Consider the following 21627-nt stretch of genomic DNA (forward strand, 5'->3'; position numbering starts at 1 on the left):
CATGAGGGCTGCCTTAGTCCGGCCACATGGCATGGGGAGGCCCTTGGTGCTCTAGAGTGTCTAAGTGGGGAGCACATGGCCTAAGAAAGAGAGAGAAAGCCATCCTACAGGGTGAAATGTAGGGTCAAGAAGAAGCAAAAAGCAGCAGCACTTGGCACTTGGGGGGGGGGGTCTTAGCACCTAGCCCAGGTTCTACAATGGGCAAGCTACATATTGGTCCTCCCTGTCCCAAGGTTCATGACCTCTAAGTTCAACATGTCATTTCCTGTCATACTGTAGCCGCTGGCTACTTGAGTTCAATGAGGAATCATTATTCAGACTCAGGAGAGCAAGGGTGGAAATAAAACAAAAATTTATTAAAAAGGTTACAAGACATGGGAAGGGCGAGAGAGAGAGAGACAGAGACAGAGGGAGAGAGAGCAGCCAACAGTCATATTTTGCAAAGTTCATCAGACAAGGTGACTGAGATATAATTGTAAGGAACAGTGGCTGATGCAGCGGCCAAGCAAGCAGCCTGTCAGCCTATGGCATTGGCTCCTTTAATCCTTCAGTTCCCTGAATCCTTCTCCCCTTCTTCTAGCCCTCAGCAAGAAGCTTTAGCCAAAGGCAGGGGTTATATTCTCTCCCCCTCTGGGTGGTATCAAATACTCTTAGGCCAACTTCTCATCCCGGAAGAGAGTCAGTGGAAACTCCTCTTTGGATTACACCAGGCCACTCAGGAAGTGATGCCCTTTATTCTCTAATAACATCTGTTTTTACAGGCCACAAATTAAGGGAGACTGTCATCTAAGTCTGCAGAACCTGCTCCAGTGTGCTCAAGTGAACCCTGAGGGTAGGATTAAGCCTACACTTTAAAAACCCATACAAAGGAGAGGTACCTATCCTGAGGAAGACCAGCAAATCAACTTCATCCATATGCCCCTTAACTAGGCTTTAAGTTCCTCCTTATCTTGGTGGACACCTTCACTTCCTGGGTGGAGGCATGGCTTTGTAGAACTGAGAGAGCTCAGGAAGTCTCCAAAGTCCTTTTGAAGGAGATAATTCCATGCTTTGGCCTGCCCTGCTCTTTGCAAAGTGATAATGGCCCTTCTTATGTTTCTCAGATAACTCAAGGAGTAGCTAGAGCCTTGAACATCACATACATTCTTCATTCAGACCAAGGGAGACTGGATAACTCCTCTTCCACTGGGATTGTTGAGAGTTTGTATTGCTCTAACATTAAGCTTAAGCCCTTTTGAGCTGTTATATGACAGACCATTCCTGACAGCAGATATTCTTGTGGACTCAGCAATACCCTAGTTACACAGTTACTAGGCAATTAGAACAGCTCTCTGAGTATGCTAACAAGCATCTGCCCAAAGCTAAAGATAATGGCTCTAGGGAAGTCTCTCCTGTAAATCCAGGGGATATGATATATTTAAAGTCCTGGAAGGCTCAGGAAACAGTTCTGCTGGGGTGAAATGGACGGGACCATATCTAGTTATTCTCTCTACCCCAACAGCAGTAAATTGGAAGGTTTCCCTAGTTGGACTCACCTTTCTAGGATTAAACCTGTCCCTCCCCTAGCTTCTCCTCCAGGTGATAGCACATACTCTTGTGAGCTACTGGAAGACTTGAAGTACCTGTTTAGGAAGACATCCTGAGGAACCTTGGAGATAAATGTCTGTGGATACTTTGCACTCAATATAACTGAGCATACTCTTATTCTCATCCTCACTGTCCTTAAATCAAACACATTATGTTATTAATTATCTTTTGTCTTTTCGCTCCTATATCTCTGGGCTTAGGGTTAAGTCAGATTCTTCATAACTGGAACTCCATACCAAGAAAATACTGCAAGAGACATCTTGGATGCAAGATCTCCATTCCACCTTGAGCACCTCTTCCTCTGGATCTTCTTGGGGCTCCTGCTTACTCTCCTTGCTGAGTCCCTTCATTGTTCCACTTATAATAATTGTTCTGCTTCTTTTTGGCCCTTGCCTCCTTAAACTCATCAAATTTGTCTCCTCTGGGATTCAAGCAACAGACAGACCTACAGCTAGTGACCTCAGCCGAACATCAGTCTCTTTCTGATCCTGATTGCCCACACCCCTTGGATGCCACTTGAATCGAGTTTCATCTGCAGAATATTCCCTGTCTAAATGGGCCCCTAATAGGTTAGGTTAGGTAGGGAGACTGCTACACCCCTTTTCAGCTTTGAAGAAGTTCCAGAAGATGGACCTTCATCCCAATTCCCTAGGGTCCTTAATAATTTGAAAGGGGAATATGATGCAGAGAAAAGTGGGCATGGGAGTGAAGAGATCAGTTGGAGATAAACTTTGTAAATCTTTTGTTTGCATTGTAAAGGGAATCTTCCTTTGTCCTTCCACACCTGAGGATCTGACCTTCTACCTTATTTGGATTGTATTTTTTTTTTTTGGTGGGGCAGCCAGGGAGCACAGGAAGACCACTCAAAAGAGATCCCTCCTCAAAAGACAAAATCTCCAGTGAGGGACTTGGTCATTCCCAGGTCACCACCCCCTCCCATGGACTCTGGTAGAGAATTTAAGGAGATCCTGGGGAAGGGGCTGGTCCCTTTTGACCATCCAGTCTCCTGCTGAACCCTGGCCAGCTGGCCTGGCCAATTCAATCATCAATACATGTGGTCTTCTCTTTAAACTCTTTCTAACTTTCTATTCCTTTCTGAATATTCTGTAACTTTCTTTAATAAATCTCTATTTTCTTTCCAAAACCTGCATTCCTGAGTCTGAGCCATGATTCTTTGAGGGGCAGAGCCGAACCCAAGAAACAAATCAGGGACTACAATGGGCTAGGTCAGGAAACTGGAAATGGAAGCTGGGTGAAGGGGAGAATGAGAAGAGTCTACAAATTTTATATTTAACAGTGAAACTACAGGGGCCAGTTTACATCTCAGGAGCAAATGGCCTTCCACACTTTAACAGAATGTAACAGCATAAAAAATTACAGAATTTTTTTCTAATTTTAAATTTCCTATATTCATAATTCTCTGCATCCTCAATATCTCATTATTTCTCAGCTCCATATTCAATCTGTTGTAAAGTCTGTCAGTTTTCCCTTTGTATTATCTTTCATATTAAATATTTCTTTTTCTCCTTTGCTATTGCTACCATCCTGGTGCAGACCTTCATTTTCTCACATCTGGATTACTGCAATGGCTGTTGATTGTTCTGCTTGCTACACGTCTGTTCCCGCTCTGGTCCAAGGTCCATTCAGTTGCAAAGCTCTTTTCTTAAAGCTGACAAAGTGTAGTAACTGCTACAAGTTTTTATAACTATTTCTGGTCAAACTATTTTATAACTATTATAATTATTTCTGGTCAAGAGTTGATGTTTCTTAGCTATTTTGAGGAATGGAAGGTGTCCTCAGACTTTGAAAGGAAGACTTGTCCTGCCCTCTTTAACCCCTCTATAATTTGAAAGGAAAAACTTGTCCAGCCCTCCTTAAACCTAGAAAGAATTGGGTCCTCCTTTAGACTTTAAAAACAAGCATTCACCCTGCAGTCCTAGCACTTAAACTCAAAAAAAATGTTGCCTCCCTCAAGGAAAATAGCATTGTAGAAGAATGGTTCTCTAAGATCAAATAATAGAATGATCTCCAGGTAAGTTTAAGATTTTGTCTACTTTTGTCATGTATATTGTCCCCCCTGACTTTGTAGCTGTATAAATTTTCCGATCTCCCTCAGCTTGGGGAGATCTTAGATGGTCTCCTAGAGAATAAAACTTCATGTCTATGTCTCATCTGTTTTATATCACTGTTATGTTATTTTAATTCTACTTTTTAAGGTTCTTAATTTTAGGTTAAAAAGTGCAGGTGTGACCATATCATATACCATTCCCCAAACTCCCCTACTTAGTCAAGTCCAGTAGCTCCTTACCACTTCCAGATCAATTCCTGCTTGGCATTCAAAGTCTTTCATAATTTATCCTCACCCCACCTTTCCAGTTATACTTTTCATATACCTCTTTTCACCTCCACTCTTCATTCTTGTGATCTTGACCTCCTTGATAAGACACTCTACTTTTCAAAGTCATTTTCAATGGCTGTCCCCCATGGCTATAATGTTCTCCCTCTTTATCTCCACCTCCTGGTTTCCTTGGCTTCATTTATGTCCCTGCTGAAATCCACTTTCTAAAGGAAGTGATTTTCCTCTGTTGATTATTTCCTTGTTTTGTTTCTGTAGGGGTAGGTTTGACTGGGCATTTGGGATTAAGTGACTTGCCCAGGGTCACACAAAAATAGCAAATGTCTGAGGCTACATTTGAACTCGGGTCCTCCTTCCTCCAAGGCCAGTGCTCTATTCAACTATGTCATCAACTGCCCTCCGAACATAGCTTGTTATTGCCTAGTAGTTTGCATAGTTTTCTCACATCAGAATGGAACTTCTTTAAGGCAAGGGATTGTCTTTTCACTTTTTCTCATATTACAAGTGCTTAGCATACTGTAATTGCCTGGCAGAAAATAGGCACTTAATGTTTACTGATATATTGTATTATATCAATGGAATGTGGCATATAATGATTTTATTTTATCACATAAAGTTTTCAATAATCTTCTAATAAGCATAAACCAAATATGAAACCTAATTTTCCATTTGCAATTTGATCACCGTCCTAGAACTGTACTGAATTTTTAAAATTTCCTAGTTGAGAGGCAGCTAGGTGGCACGGTAGACAGAGCACTGGCCCTGGAGTTAGGAGGACCCGAGTTCAAATCCATCCTCAGACAATTAATAATTACCTAGCTGTGTGACCTTGGATAAGTCACAAAACCCCAATGCCTTGCCAAAAAAATTTTTTTCTTAGTTGAATGTATGTGTTAAATCAGAAATGGAGCTATTCTATCAAAGTACATGGAGCTTTGTAGACCACAAATTATATTCAAAGAAATAAATGGATTTAATATTCCATATTTGGTTCCTCTTTAAAGAGTTTGTCATTTTTTCCTCATGGAATTTTAGTATTCTAGAATTTAGTATTCTACTAGGTTAATAATAGGAAATGGAACAGTCTACTGGCTATTAGTGTGATAGAAAAACTGTGTTGAATTTAATTATCTTGGTCTCTAAAGCATATCCTTACTTTAATTATTCTACCAATAAGAAACAATACAAATTAAATGCTAATAATATTAAGAGTAACAGAAAACAAGTGAAAGTAAACCTGGTACCCCATCCACTATATATTTTGATAAAAGAATATACCAGATTACTAATTACATATCTGGGTCCTAGGGATTATATTGTGTTTTTCCTTGAGGCTTTTTAGGAGTCTTCCTATAGACACAAGGGTATTTGAACATGTTACTTAAACTCTCCATTGGCTTTTGAAATCAGTATCTCCACTACATCAGTATCATGGAAGGACTTTATCTTGCTTTCTACTTGAAAGATTTTGTCACTTTGGTATGAATTAGAATTGTCCTGTTAATTGAGAGAACAAACCAAAAAAAGAAAACTAATTTGTGTGTAAAATATTCTTTATTCTCACTTGTACCATTTTAAAAGCTTCCTAAATGTACTCTTAGCTGTCATTCTCTCCTTTCTCCAATATAGCCTCCACTTATATGTCACATTTATCTACCTAAGGGACTAGTCTCTTATTCCCCTTAAGGACCTTCAGTGGTTCATGATGAATCTAGGATAATATATAAACTTGTTAGCCAGGCAATTAACGCCATCTATTTATCAAATTTATTTCATATTATTCCCTTTCTTCTGTTTTTTGATTCAGTCAGTCATTCAGTTTTACTACTTGTTTGCTATTTGCAGAATTCCAAATCCTATCACTCACTATGTCTTTGTATCAGTTATCCTCATGCAAGGGATGTTCTCCTTCACCTTTAAATTCTTAACTTCCTAAAGGGCTATGGGTAAGTCCCCTCCTATGGGAAACATTTTTAATCTCCTCTCCCCCAATTTATTAGTACCCTCTTCCTTTTCAGATATTATCTATATTTATATGTATATATGTCCTATCTTCTCAATAGAATGTAAACTCCTTGAGGGTAGCTTTTGTTTTTGTTTTCATATTCCCAGGATCTAGGATGTCTTGCAAATGTTATGTACTAATTATTTGTTGAACTGAATCAGATGCAATCTTTTCTGTGGCAAGTACTTTGAATACTTAACTCACTAAAAGCAAGTGAAAAAGAGGCTAACTCTTGTTCATTAAGTATAGTGTTTAATTAGACAGATTTTTAATTAGAACTTCTTTGCTAGTACATATGACACATAATATTTTATTTCTTCCATTCATCAACTGATATTTGGAATTTTTTCCTAAAAAATCTGATCAAGATAGGGACTAGATCCATTATTAAACTAATATAGGGAAGTCCCTGTCTCTGCATCTTCTCTGTGACATAGAGTTTTAGAGAGTTAAAAAGAACATTGAGAAGTGGTTTGCCCAACATCTTACAATTTAGGGTCTCAGAAGGGAGATTTGAATCAATGTTTTGCTGGCTCCAAGGTCAGGTCTCCATATAATCAATATAAATCTTTTCCCTTCTCAATGAACACAAGGTATTTGGGGGAGATAGAAAAATCATTAGTTAAAAATAATCCTATTTTAAAAATTCTTAAATGAATGTTTGTGATTACAATGTTCTCTCTAGGATTCAGCTTTTAGTATATAGTCCTCTGGCAGCAATAAAGAACATCTGGTTTACTTCACTAATAGGTATGTCCTTTAAGGCTGGGACAGCTTTTTCTTGAGATTTCTTCTGTGGCTGATTTTTGGCATAGTTATCTGCAAAAAACAAACAAACAAATAAATAAATAGAAAGAAATAAAAGAAAAAAAGCATTGCTTAAATCTAATGATCTTATTCAATCAGTATCTGTAAATTAGAGACCTCTAGAGGACAGCAGCATTATTAAAAGAATTCCAACAATGAAGGTATGGACCAAGGATTGTCATTTTGGTCTTTATTTTGCATCAGCTCAATGGAATATGACTCAATGAAATAAATAAGCAAGCATAAACTATGTAGATTGGATAAATGTCATGCATTTTTTCTTTTTTTCAAATGTATGTAGAAGCTATTATAACAAAATACAAATTAATTTAGAACCATTATCAATTTACTTTTTCTCATGAATTTTTCCAGTTAATATATATTAACAATACAATTCCCACCTTAAAGTGATATGAAAATATTATCTGAAATGAAAAGTTCTTATATTTTGAAAAGGTTGAGAATTGGTGATCTAAGTCATAGTCTTCTCTCTCTCTCTCTCTCTCTCTCTCTCTCCCTCCCTCCCTCCCTCCCTCCCTCCCTCTTTTTGGTTTTTGCAAGGCAATGGGGTTAAGTGACTGCAGAACCAAGGTCAGACAGCTAGGTAGCTTAAGTGCCTGAAGCCAGTTTTGAACTCAGGTCCTCTTGACTCCAGGGTCAGTCAATGTTCTAGCTACTGTACCACCTAGCTGCCCCAGTCATAATCTCTTAATATTAATCAAGACCAACAATATAGCTCAAAAGACAAAAGGAAAACAATTTATCTCACTGCAAATCATTAAGATAATAATAAATATTTTATTTCCCATACTTAGCAATAAAGGCTTTAAAATTATATTTAAACAAATCTAAAACATGAAAAAAAACATTTGAAAGGAAGTAAACCTACATCTATTCTTCCACTTACATGTTGAGAAATTAACATTTTGCCAGAAATGTGTGAATGATTTTTTTTTAAAGTCAGCTTTTTCCCCACATGAAAAGTATACTTCTCATAAGAATAGAACTACATCTAAGTGCCATACTTACTGAAGTTAATGGCCCCTAATTGATGATTTTATGTTACTATTATTTATACAAATCTTTATAACTAATTTTATCTTATAGCCATTAAAGTTAGGGGGCATAGGGAGCATGCTGTGGAAGGTTGTCATGGAAGATATTTTACAACTAAAATTCAAACACATCAAAAACAAAAGTTGATATTTTTGTAAGTTCAAATCCAGCCTCACAGAAACTTACTAGCTGGTGACTCTAGGCAATTCACTTAAATATATTTGTCTTAGTTTCCTCCAGTATCTTTGCCAAGAAAAGCACAAATGGGGTCAACAGAGAGTCAGAACTGATTAGAAACTACAACCAAAATATGTTCTCATAAGAAAGAATGATAACCAATCAATACTCTCCAAATGAAAGTATAAAACCTATTTCTTCCACTCAAATTCCTAAATGTGGATAAAACTATTTTTTAGTTTTAGTGTGGTATAAGTAGAAAGAACACTAGAATTATAATCAATCGGCCCAAGTTTGAGATTTTCTATTATAACTACTGAAGGACTATCATAAAAAGAGATTAGTCCCCAGGAACAGGAATAATAACTTGAAGTTGCAAAATGTTGATCTTAAGAAAAATTTATTAAAAAATTAAAGCAGAATGGGCTTCCTTCAGAAGCAATGAGAGCTCTATTGAAATTCTTGGTTGAATAACCACTTGGGTATTTTGTAATGGGGATTCTTGTTCAAGTATGGTTTAGACAGAATGCCCTCTGAGGTTCCCATCAAGTCTGAGGCTGTGTGTTAATAATATAACATCTTTTAGTCTCAGTTTGCTCATCTAGAATAGAGGGATAATAAAATGTGTCCTATTTCCTCTATAGGGTTATTATTATTATTATTATTATTCAAGATGATGAGAAAACTCATTGTAAACTACACAAAGCTATTCGAATGAAAGTTGTTATAAGAGCAAAATTATAAAAAATTTGACTGTAATATCAGAATATAAGAAATCAATCACCTTCAAAAATATAGTTGCTTATATTGAAGTCAAGCTATAATAATAGCCACCATTTTATATGTTAATTTAAGATGTTGTAAGTACTGTATCTCATTTGATCCTCACAACAACCTTGTGAGGTAGGTGTATTATTATCTCCATTTTACAGATGAAGAAAATGAACCTGAAAGAGATTGAAAGATTTGTTCAGTCACATAGCTAAATTAACCTCAAAGGAAAGATTTCAATTCAGGTCTTCCTGACTCCAAGTCCAGGTCTCAAGTACCTAGGTGCCTTATTATTTTAATATTTTCCAGTTTTTGTTAAACTTTAAAAAAATGATCTGAACCAATCAATATGCAAATTTACCTGTGACTGTATGAATAGAATCCAGTGGAGAAGTATTCACCATATTAATTCCAAATATCAATATGTAAGTAATTACTAAGGTAATCAAGAGGTAGACTGGCAAAGCCACTGCCCAGTACCTGTAAAACATAATATTAAAGTCAATAATATTCTTAAAAGTTTTGATTCTCATAGTCCCAAAAGCCACCTCTGTTGACCCCTGGCTCTGAAGTCATCTGGGTAAAATGTTCATGCTTTACTATTATTTACTATTACTAGAGAGGCATTAAAAAGAAATAGCTAGTGTTTGGATTTTTAAAGAAAATATGTAATCCCTTAAGATGACAGTAAAATGAACTTTAGTTTTACTAAAGGTATATTTGCAACTTACTTTTGAGGCCAGTATGTTAGTCCTATGGAGTTTAACCAGGTCTCGGGAATAAATGCCCACACAAGATAGAGTACTGTACAAAAAAAAATCAGAAATACCAATAAATAAAACTCATATTCTATTCTTTAAAGTCTTGCTCAAGACCTTAACCAAGAAGTCTTCTTTTATCATGATAGTAAAAAATAATCTTGCCAGGGCAGCCAGGTGGAACAGTGGATAGAGCACCAGCCCTGGAGTCAGGAGTACCTGAGTTCAAATTCAGCCTCACACACTTAATAATTACCTAGCTGTGTGGCCTTGGGCAAGCCACTTAACTCCATTTGCCTTGCAAAAACCTTAAAAAAAATAATCTTGCCATCTTTTGAACTCTTACATGAAAGGAGCAATACTTTGTATTGGGTGGTCCATTGTCTTCATGGTACTTTTATCAAAAGGCCTTGAAGTATAGTTATTTAAGCATAAGTATTTTCCTCACTAGTTTAATGGCTTTAGGAAATTTATATCATTCATCTTGGTATAACCCACATGACTTATAAAAGGTAGACATCTGCTACAATAAAGAGGAAGACTAAATTTTAGCAACATGCCTATGGAAGTTTTTTATCTTTGAGGGATTTGACCTAAATTAATGGTGTATGATGGGGTTCATAGCCAACTATACAACACTTTGAACATGTAATAAGTGTTTTTTGCATAAACGAATGCTTATGAAGTATTGTAGAAAGTGACGAGGTTCCAATAAGTTTCTGAGGCTTATTCCATATGAGCCACTTGGAAAAAAAATACTTCAAAACTTTGAAAAGTTTGAAAAGTTCACTAAAGGATAGCTAAGAGGTATAGTGAATAGTGTGCCTGTCTAAGAGTCAGGAAGAATCATTTTTATGAATTCAAATGTGTCTGTACTGACAATTTTTCGCTGTGTGACCCTGGAGAAATCACTTAACACTGTTTGCTTCAGTTTCCTCATCTACAAAATGAGCTGGAGAAGGAAATGGCAAACTAATCCAGCATCTTTGCCAGAAGCAAAGACAAGGCTGAAATGACACAACAACAATAAAATTCTATTCTCCAGTTAAATTAAAACCCCTCTCTTTGCTGCTAGGCGACTACACGGTGTAATGGATAGAGAACTGGCCTTGGAGTCAGAAGTACCTGAGTTCAAATTCAGCATCAGACACTTAATAATTGCCTAGCTGTGTGACTTTGGGCAAATCACTTAATCTCATTAATTTAAATAAATAATTTTTTTTAAAAACCCACATCATCTTTCTCTTTCTAAAATAAGTATCTACTTAATGATGAACCAATTACTTGATGTTCAGCTTTATAGTGACAAGAGGGGAAAGAAAACCAGCAAAATTTGTAGAAGAACACTGGTGAGGGTTGAAATTGATACAACTAGGTAAATGAATGTAAGACTAGATCTGAAAGATTTGACTTAAATAGGAAGATGAGGAAATTTATTCTATTTCAAAAAATAGAAAATACAATTACTATAATTTTTCAGAACTCTAATTACTAGTAGATCTAACATTAGTATAACAAAAGAGACTGAATAAAAACAAAAAATGTTTAAGGCAATAATAATTCTGGAAATTACTAAAGAGTTTTTTAATTTCTTTATACTGTAATATAGTAGCACTATCTTCTAGATTACTTTCTGTACTCAATTATGCATAAAGTTTGTCCAGAATAACTTTTCTCCTACAAATGAATATAGTTTAAAACACATGTATTACTATCAGCTAAACTGTTTGAAAAACACATTTTTGGGAGTTGCCCTAACACAAGCAAACAATCACAATTTTACAAATCACTGACATGTATATATACATATATATATTTACATATATATATACTATTTATAATTGTCCATTGTAATGTTTTTTAACTATATTAAGCAAACAGAAAATAAATAAATGATAAATGCATGTAAATATTTTGTGGAGGAGGAAACTAGCAGCTAGTTGGACCAGAAAAGGGTTCCTTTATGAAGTGTCTCTTGGGCAGAATTTTGAAGGAAACAAAAGATTCTAAGATGCAGTGGTAAAGTGGAAGGCCAAGAGCACAAAGGTGTACAGGAGATAGAGTATAATGGGAGAAGTAGCAAGAAGAACCACTTTGGCTAAAATGCAGGGTACAGGAAGGAAAGGAATGAATGGATGGATGGATGGATAAGAAGCATGGAAAGATAGATTGTGAATAGGTGATTAAAAAATTAATCAGATGAGGAGGCAGCTAGGTGGTCCAGTGGATAGAGCACCAGTCTTGGAATCAGGAGGACCCAAGTTCAAATTTGGCCTCAGACAAAGTCATATAATCCCATTGCCCCACAAAAAACCCCCCACCTAAGTAGATGCAATTTATTTCAGAGAAAAAATTAGAGGTGCCATTAAAGTTTATTGAGTACAAGATTGGAATGGTCAGGGTATTTTTATAAAATCGATTTGGCAGTTATGTAGAGGGGAAAGGTAGGTGCTATTGCAATACTCTGGGATTTGAACTGGAGTGATGGCCACATTAGTAAAATTAGGGAATAGTTGATAAAGATAATGTGACTGATTGTATAAATTCTAGATCCATGTGAAAATGTATACATTAGTGTGTGTACATAAATTTAAAGTATTCTGTAGTCTTAGATAAACAGTGGTAGAAGCACTGACTGAATCTACAGGAAGTAGCAAAGAGAGGAATTGCCATTCCAAATCTTATCCTGGTGAATAACCACTTATCTAGACTAATAGTGAGAAGGGTATTATTCTGAGGACACAGACTTGGTCAGCATGCTTTAAGTAGCCAAAGGATAAAGTCAATGGCTAGCCTGACCTACAAAGATTTATAAAGAGTGTCATAATGAATACTGGCCAGTGATGAACTTATTAGGTAAAGATTATGTGAAATCATTTGAGTATGTAGCTGATGAGGCAAGATAAGTATTATCTTGAGGACATTTACCTAATCATGATACCATGGAACTCGATGAGTGAAGACCCTATGGGTGCTAAATTGGATGAAAGAGCACTCAGAAACTATATGCAAAGATAGAACCAGGGACTAATCTGTGTTGCCTGGAAAAGTAGAGACAAGGGAAAAGAATATAAATTAGACTGATAAAGGAAAATCACCATCAGAAAAAAAGATAAGATATTCCTTCATGTTACAAGAATGGTAGAAATCACCAATGACAGGCCAGGTACACCATAGAAAAGAATGTAATTTTGGTTATATTTAAGAGCTATAGGATTATCTTTAGAAAAAAGGATATGAGGATAGTCCCATGTAGGTCCCTAAAATAATAACTATAACTTTCAGCCTTTCCTAATATGTTTTCCTCACTCTTACACTATTGTGAAAATAGAATCTAACTTTCCAGGCACAGAAGGGAGCTTTCCTAAGGAAGTCTCTATAATGGAGTAGGAAGATCCTCCATCTTCACCTGGGTATTTCCCCTGAGGGGAGGCAACAAGAGGTTGGACAACATGACTTCCATCTACCCCAAAGTGACATCTCCCTTCTGGAGGAGATTCTAACTTCCTGCTACAACAGTCTGAACTCCAGTCTTCGGTGAGAAGAGGATCCAGATCTTCCTCTGGCTCTAAGCCATCTTCTGCTCTGCATGTCCCAAGGCTACTATGTGTGCCAGCACAAGGCAATGTCAAAATAATTTAGAGTTCCCATCACAGAACTCTGGTTCTGTACCCTGTAGTGTAATTATGATCCTTTCAGGGAGCTTATTTCAGAGAGCAATTAGAAGTGCCATTAAAGTTTATTGAGTACAAGAGTGGAATGGTCAGAGTATTTTTATAAAATCAATTTGGCAGTTGTGTAGAAGGGAAATGTGCTATTGCAATACTTTGGGATTTGAACTAGAGTGGTGGCCATTAGTAAAATTAGGGAATAGTTGATAAAGATAATGTGATTGATTGTATAAAGACAACAATTTAAAACTGTTCCCACAGGAGCCAGTGATACCTACATTATCCAATTATGAGGACTATCTCAAGACTTCAGAAGGACTGTGTTATGGTCTAACAGGTTTCATGTACATAAACATCCCTAGCCTCAGCAGCATTAAGCCCTCTCTTTTAGGAGGTGGGAATTCCATCCACAACATCGTTTCCCTCAGTTTTAAATTAATTAAACTTGTGTTTGTGTCCTGACTCTCCATCTCTAGTCAGTTTTGTGCAGCTCTGGCCACCCACAGATTAGAGGCCAATTCCAGTCCAAGTGGCAGCAACTTCCACATCATGCTACCAGTCTGATTTTTCACTAGGGATGTGGAGACTCTTTGGTACAATCAATCAACAAATATTTATTAAGCACCTAGTATGTATTAGGTATTATGCTGAAAACTGGTGATACAAAGAGGGGCGGAAAAAGAGAGTCCCTCCCCTCGATAAACCAATAAATACATATATAAACAAGGTATGTACAGGATATATAAAATAATTAAGAGAAGAAAGGCTTCAGATGCAGAAGGACTTTATTTTAGTTGGGACTTAAAGGCAGCCAGGGAAGGTAGCAGATAAAGCAGAGGAGGGGACTTTACAAAGAGATGGGGCCACTGTTACTAGATGGAAAATTATGTGGCTGGGAGTGAAGTGTAGAGAAGTTGGAAGAAGGGGAGTGGGTAGGCTATAAAAGACTTAACACTTCTGGCCAAGATGGCAGAGAGAAGCCAAGCACTGTGCTAAGGTCTCCTGGTTTTCCCTCAGAAATAATATAAAATAAACCTCTTAACAAAAATACAATCGACAAAACCCAGAAAAAGAAGCTAGGAGAAGATCATTTACCAACAAGGTCTGTCTCTGGGGAGCCTGGGTGAGCCAGGAGACAGAGCAGAGAGACAACATGGGGTAAGAGACTCAGGTGAGACTCAGGACTAACTTAAAATAAGCCACGGAAGCTTTGGGTGGTCTGGGGAGCTCCAGTAGGGCTAGAGGGTTAATTTCAGCACAGAGAATGGTGGAGTGCGACTGGACATTGGTCTGCCGGGCTCTGCTTGTTGGGAGGACCAAGGGCTCCTTACTTCCATTTCAGTCAAGCCCTCTTTCCAAAACAAACACAGTAACAGCCACCCCACCCCCCAGTTCAGGTGTGGGCAGCAGAGCTCCCTCAGGTGAATAGGGAGATTAAATACCTTGACCCAGGACCCAGCCCACATTGTTCAAGGATAACAGTATACAACAGTACCCCCCACCCTTCCTGCTGCCCAGGCCTAGGGAGTGGGCCTCAAATCAAGGTCACAGACACTCTAGAGAAAGTAAGCAGCAACCCTTACTGGCCAGCCCACTTAGAGTTACTAAATCCAGTGAGCAAAGCCTTTAGGACATTCAACACCAAACCTTTGTGAGCCAACCCCTCCCCCAACACAAAATCTTGGAAAAATGAAGAAAAGCCAGTGTAAAGGGTGGGGGTCTATAGAAAACTACCTTGGAAGAAAAGATCCTAACTCAGAGAGATCTAAAACTTCTGAGGAGAATATGATTTGATCTTCAGCCCAGAAAGACTTCCTTGAAGAGATTAGAAAGGAGTTTAAAAATCAATTGAAAAAAACTGGGAATAGGGGCAGCTGGGTGGCACAGTGGATACAGCACTGGCCCTGGAGTCAGGACTACTTGAGTTCATATCTGGCCTCAGACACTTAATAATTACCTAGCTGTGTGGCCTCGGGCAAACCACTTAACCCCATTTGCCTTGCACAAAAAAAAAAAACCTAAAAAAAAAAAAAAGAAAAAACTGGGAAAAGAAACTCAAAAGAAAATTAACACCTTGCAACAAGAAAACAAATCCTTGGAAAATACAATTGGACAAATGCAAAAAAAAATAATCCCCTCAAAACCTCAATTGGGCAAATGCAAAAAAGAATAATTATCTCAAAATCTCAATTGGGCAAATGGAAAACTCCTTCAAAAATAGTATTGACCAACTGGAAAAGGAGTTGCAAAATATAAAGAAAATACTCCTCTAAAAAAAAGAATGGAGTCTGTGGAAACTAATGATTTCATGAGACAACAAGAATCTGTTAAACAAAACCAAAAAATCGAAAAACTGGAAGAAAATATAAAATGCCTCATCGGCAAAACCACTGACCTCAAGAATAGATCCAGGAGAGACAACCCAAGAATCCTTGGGCTCCCTGAAAACATTGAAGGGGGAAAAAAAAATCCTGGACGCAATATTACAGAATTTAACAACAGAAAATTGCCTTGATATCATGAAACAATTTAAATACCAAGGAGCCAAAGTAAGGATTACACAGGACCTGGCTGCATTAATATTAAGAGATCAAAGGGCCTGGAATGCAATATTCCAAAGAGCCAGGGAGCTTGGAATGCAGCCAAGAATTCACTATCTAGCAAATGTGAACCTTCTCTTCCACAGGGGAAAAGATGGTCATTTAACAAAATAGGAGACTTCCAACTTTTCCTGAAGAAAACACCAGAGCTAAATAGAAAATTTGAACTTCAAACAAGAGACTCAAGAGACACATGAAAAGGTTAAAAAAAAAGGTGAGGGTTAAAGAAAAAAAATCTGCTATCCATTAAGATGAAACTGGCTATATCCCATGCTGGGAGAAAGATTCTCATAACTCTCGAGAACTGCAACTCTATTAGAGAGAACATACTTAGCCAGAAGTAATGGACATTCGTGACTTATCTGTGACTCTGATAGAATGATTTAAAAACAATATATCCTTAAAAGGGGGAGACAGTAAAGAGACAAGAGGATGGAGGAGATTGAATGAGGTAACTCACGTTACATAAAGAGGTACAAAGGACCTACTGCAGTAGACGGGAAGAAGGGAGGAGGTGAGAACTGCCTGAATCTTACTCTCATCAGATTTGGCCTAAAGTTAACATACACACATTCGGTTAAGAAAGGTATTTTAAGGGGCAGCTAGGTGGCCTAGTGGATAAAGCACCGGCCCTGGAGTCAGGAGTACCTGGGTTCAAATCCGGTCTCAGACATTTAATAATTACCTAGCTGTGTGGCCTTGGGCAAGCCACTTAACCCCATTTGCCTTGCAAAAACCTAAAACAAAAAACAAAAAAAAACCATATTTTACCTTTCAAATATTAAAAGGGGAAAGGTGGAGGGGAGGAAAAGAGGAACTAACAGAAGGAAGAAGGGGCAAAGGGAAAGGGAAAAGAAAGGGGAAGGTTGGATACAAGGGGGAAAACACACTGAAGGTGGTGGAATTCAGAAACAAAATACTGAAAAATATGTATGAAGTGAAAAAAGGGGAAAAATACAGAGGAAAGACAGCATGGAGGGTAATGAAGAGTTGGTAATTATAACTTTGAATGTGAATGGAAAGAACTCTCCCATAAAATGTAAGCAAACAACAGAGAGGATTAAAAACCAGAATCCCACAATATGCTACTTATAAGAAACTCATCTGAAGCAAAGAGATACATATAGAGCAAAGGTAAAAGGTTGGAACAAAATATATTTTGCTTCAACTGTAGTGAAAAAAGCAATCCTTATCTCAGATAAAGCAGCTGCAAAAATAGATGTTTTTAAAAGAGATAAGGAAGGAAACTATATCCTCCTAGAAGATACCATAGACAATAAAGTAATTTCAATACTAAATATGCATGGACGCAATGGTATAGCATCCAAATACTTAGAGGAGAAGTTGAAAGAGCTGTAGGAAGATCTAGATAGCAAAACTCTACTAGTGGGAGACCTTAAGCTCCCACTCTCAGATTTAGATATATCTAATCATAAAATAAACAAGAAGGAAGTTAAGGAGGTAAATAGATTGTTAGAAAACATAGATATTATAGAATTATGGAGGAAACTGAATGAAGATAGAAAAGAATATACCTTTTTTTCAGCAGTACCTGGCACTTACACAAAAATTGACCATGTACTTGGGCATAAAAACATAATAATTGCAGAAAAGCAGAAATATCGAAGACATCTTTCTCAGATCACAATGCAATAAAAATCATATGCAATATTGGGCCAGGGAGATATAGGTCCAAAACTAATTGGAAACTAAATGACCTCCTTTTAAGAATGAGTGGATCAAACAATGAATTACAGAAAAAATTAATTATATCATCCTAGATAATGACAATAATGAAACAACATACCAAAACCTATTGGATTCACTCCAGGTGGCTGTCAGGGGATATACTGTATCTTTAAATGCTTACATGAATAAATTAGAGAAAGAGGACCTCAGCAAACTAAACATGCAACTAAAAATTAGAGAAAGAACAAATAAAAACCCCCAATTGAATATCACATTACAAAATCTCAAAATTAAAGGAGAAATTAATAAAATCAAACGTAAGAAAACTATTACACTAATAATTAAAATCAAGAGTCGATTTTATGAAAAAGCCAATAAAATTCAAAAACCTCAAATTAAAGCATCTCTGAGGTACCACCTCATACCTCCCAGATTGGCCAATATGACCAGAAGGACAATGATCAGTGTTGGAAGAGATGTAGGAAATCTGGGATACTAATAATACACTATTGGTTGAGCAATGAACTCATCCAACCTTTCTGGAAAGCAATTTGGAATTATGCCCAAAAGACAATAAAAGTGTGCATGCCCTTTGATTCAGCAGTGCCCCTACAGGGTCTAAACATCACTTGTACAAAAATATTCATAGCAGCTGTTTGTGGTGGCAAAGAATTGAAAATTGAGTGAATGTCCATCAACTGGGGAATGGCTTAATAAACTGTGGTATATCTATGTCATGGAACACTATTGTTCTATTAGAAACCAGGAGAAATGGGAATTCATGGAAGTCTAGGAGGATTTGCATGAAGTGATGCTGAGTGAGGTGAGCAGAACCAGAAGAAGACTGCACACCCTAACAGCAACATTGGGTTGATGATCAATCTTAATGGACTTGCTCATTTCATCAGTGCAACAATCAGGGGAGAATACCATCTACATCCAGAAAAAGATTTGTGGAGTTTAAACAAAGACCAAAGATTATTACCTTTAATTTAATAAAAGTTATCTTATTATGTAATTTTGCTGTCTCTTATACTTTACTTTTTCCTTAAGGATATGATTTCTCTCTCAACACATTCAATCTGGATCAACGTATGTAGCATGCAAACAATGTCTGACTGCCTTCTGTATGGGGTGGGGGAAGGGAAATGAGATTGGGGGAAAACTGTAAAATTAAAAAATAAATACATTTTTTTAAATGTTTTTAAAAAAGACTGTATAAGACAGAGGATTTTGTATTTGATCCCTGAGGTGATACAGAGCCACTGGAGTTTATGGAGTGGGAGGGGATGACATGTTGGATCTATACTTTAGGAAGATGGCTTTGATGGCTGAAAGGAGGCTGACTCACCAGTGGGTTACAAAGGGCAGAAGAAGATGAAAGGATGACAGCAGGTAGAAAGGAACAAGGAAGGGTTTTTCTAGGATATGGGAGTCATAGGGAGTAGGAAATGAGTCAGTAATCATCAAGAATTTGAAAACAAGTGATACAGTGAGGATGACATAAGAAGAAATCTGCTGGAGCAGATAAGAAGTAAGGGATCACTTGGACAAGTAGAGCAGTTAGCTTTGGAAAAGAGTGAAGTCATTTCATCATGTGAAACAGGAGTGAAGATAATGCCAGATTGCATATGAGTAATATGAAATGAAGTGGGAAGAATTAGGGAGCTCACAGCAAATGGCTTAATTTTTTTCCTGAAAATATGAGGCAAGATTCTCTGAGAAGGTGGAGGGAGAGGGAATCACTAGGAGGTTTAAGAATACATGAAAAAATTTAGAAGAGCTGCTAAGGAGAGTGGGATACTGAGTTCTTAAATTGGTATAGAAGGATTGGCTAGCAGCAGTAAGGATCCAACTGAGGTTGTGTAATAAATTTCTAGTGGACTTAATCAGAATGAATGCTAGTGGACCTAATCAGAATGTATATATGATTTTATCTATCTTTGTTGGGCAGCACTTGTATAGCAGCAAAGGAAGTAAATGATAAGAGTGATCCAAGGCCAAGGCTTTGCTGGGAGTAATCAGTAATAGGATAAAGTTGCAGGGATGCAAAAGAAGAGGAGACAAGATAAAGAGAAGAGGAGAGAATGGGAGAGGAGATGGTCTGGGAGACAAATGCAGGGTCCAGGTATTGGAGATCACAGTTTGAAAGAAGAATAGGGTTTTGTAAGGGAAAACAGAGGAAGAAATGAAATGTCAATTATGATCACATAAGAATTTAAAGAATGTTTAAAATACAGAGCAATATATTTAAGGGTGATGGCAAGTTCAAGGATATGACTATCTTTGAGGTGAGGCTGTGGAGTATCTTGTGGGAAGTAAACAGTTTGAGGGACTTAGTGGTTAAGATACTTGAGGGAGTCACTATATATGCTGGTCTCCTGGCATTAAAGGGCAGGAGTTAGGGAGGAGAAAAAAATTAGGAGCCAGTTAAACTTGAAGGAAGGTGGGAGTAAGTCTGTAGACAACTGCTTCCAGGATTTTGATTGGGAAGTAGATATGAACAACATGAACCTAAAAGAAGGAAAGGTTACTGAGTGGTAGAACAGAGGTCTGGAGGTCTAATGAGGAGCATGGAGTATGCCAATTCCCCTGCCTCAACCAATGAGCCAAGTAGAATGGGTAAAGCTGCAGCTAGGGGAGCTAGGTTTGAGTAGACTGAAGAAATGGCAGAGTGAAAGATTTAGGATGAAGGGAAGTTTATTGCCTGTGGAGCAGGTATTCCGGAGAGCACAGTGGATGGATGGACTAAGTGGTATCTGGTTGAAATTTGTTGGTAGAAGGGGTGAGGAGGATGGGAATAAGGAATCAGGAGGTAGGATGGAAGAAAGGAGTTCAGAATCACTGGGATCACACCAGTAGTGAAAATGTTCCTCTTTCAGTGAAAAGAGGGCTTCCTAAAGGAAGCTGGAGATAAGGTAAACACAACTGATTGCAGTCAGAGTACTGGGTTCGAGTCCTGGTGATTATTTACCTGAAGGATGTTGGGAAAGCCACTTAGCTCTTCTCAGCCTCAGTCTCTCTATCTCTAGAGGTGAACTAGATGGCCTCTGAGGCCCGCTTTGGTCCTGCATCCGTGAGTCTATAAGCTTGGGGAATACCAGCTTGGACAGCTGTTTTGTGGGTTAACAATTAGGGAAGCAAAGATTAAAACAAACAAATGTAAAAGGAAAAGAATGATGTGAGTGTTTCCCCCCTTTTTCCCCAAGGAATAATTCTTGCCTAGGAGGAGTTTTTTCTAGAACAAAGATTATTGACCCGTTTTGTGTCCTTTTGGGCAACCAGTTCTGGGAGAATTGCTTTGTTTCGTTTTTGCAAGGCAATGGCGTCACGTGGCTTGCCCAGGGCCCCCCAGCGAGGGCGGATTTGAAGTCCGGGGCTCCTGCGCCAGGGCCGGTGCTCCGGCACTGCAGGTGCCCCCGCCCGGCGGCATCCCCCCGCTGGGACGCCGGCGCTTCCCGCCTGCCCATACTTACTGAAGCCGCACTGGGAGCTCAGGAAGAGCACGAAGCCGTAGATGGCTCTTTCCGGCAGCGGCGATGGCGAGTTCTCCACCATGGCGGCTCGGGGCACCCGCGTGCGGGAGGGCACCAGGCGGCGCTCCTCCGCGCCCACTCACTGCCCCCCCCCCCCCCCCCCCCCCCCGGGGCCGGGCTTGGATGCGGCGACGCACCAGCGCTCCTCGCCGCCGGCTCGGGCAGCGCCGGGCCGAACGCGCGTGCGCAAGCGCCCCCCTCGGAGGCCCGGAGAAGCGCGGGGGGGGGGCACCCCGAGCTTCAGCGCCGCTGGGGCGGGGCGGATTGCGGCACGGGAGGCGGGGGGCGGGGCGGGCGGCGGCTGTGCGCCTGCGCGCAGCCCACGTGACGGCTCGGCGTCGGCCTCGCTTCGCCGCTGTCGCTCCCCCGCTCCGGCTCGCAGTGACGCGGCGGTGACGGCTGCCCTCGGCTCGAGCCCCGCTTCGGAACCAGGACGCGGATTAAAGCTCGCCCGTAGCGGGTCCGGTGAGTGTGTGAGTGTGAGCGCCCATCCGCGCGCGGCGCCGCCCCCCGGGGCCCGCCGTGTCGGGCCGGGTGCGCCCCCGCCCCCTCGGGCCCTTCCCCCATGTCGCTCCGGGGTGTGTGTGTGTGCCTTTGTGTCTGGCTTCCGTGCC

At 39.0% G+C, this 21627-nt stretch overlaps 2 protein-coding genes across 6 annotated transcripts in view; one reads left to right on the forward strand and one right to left on the reverse strand.

Annotated features, from left to right (window-relative positions):
* Positions 1 to 5466: 5466 nt before the first annotated feature.
* On the reverse strand, positions 5467 to 21098 carry PIGP (phosphatidylinositol glycan anchor biosynthesis class P). Its single transcript, XM_074213966.1, has 4 exons — positions 20954 to 21098; positions 9491 to 9563; positions 9121 to 9239; positions 5467 to 6767 (listed from the first exon to the last, which is right to left on the reverse strand). The coding sequence occupies exons 1-4, from the start codon at positions 21033 to 21035 to the stop codon at positions 6637 to 6639; spliced, it is 405 nt and encodes a 134-aa protein (XP_074070067.1). The 5' UTR covers positions 21036 to 21098; the 3' UTR covers positions 5467 to 6636.
* A 271-nt stretch (positions 21099 to 21369) lies between these two features.
* TTC3 (tetratricopeptide repeat domain 3) overlaps positions 21370 to 21627 on the forward strand; it is a 187913-nt gene continuing 187655 nt past the window's right edge. For 4 of the 5 annotated variants that reach the window (XR_012473988.1, XM_074213968.1, XM_074213969.1 and 1 more), the window contains exon 1: positions 21395 to 21478. The gene's annotated coding sequence lies outside the window, so the exon portion shown is untranslated. Of the gene's footprint in view, positions 21479 to 21627 lie in introns of all 5 variants that reach the window. The other variant, XM_074213971.1, reaches the window with a different exon arrangement.

Source organism: Macrotis lagotis, chromosome 1, assembly GCF_037893015.1.
Source record: "Macrotis lagotis isolate mMagLag1 chromosome 1, bilby.v1.9.chrom.fasta, whole genome shotgun sequence".
In the NCBI taxonomy this organism is placed as follows: domain Eukaryota; kingdom Metazoa; phylum Chordata; class Mammalia; order Peramelemorphia; family Peramelidae; genus Macrotis; species Macrotis lagotis.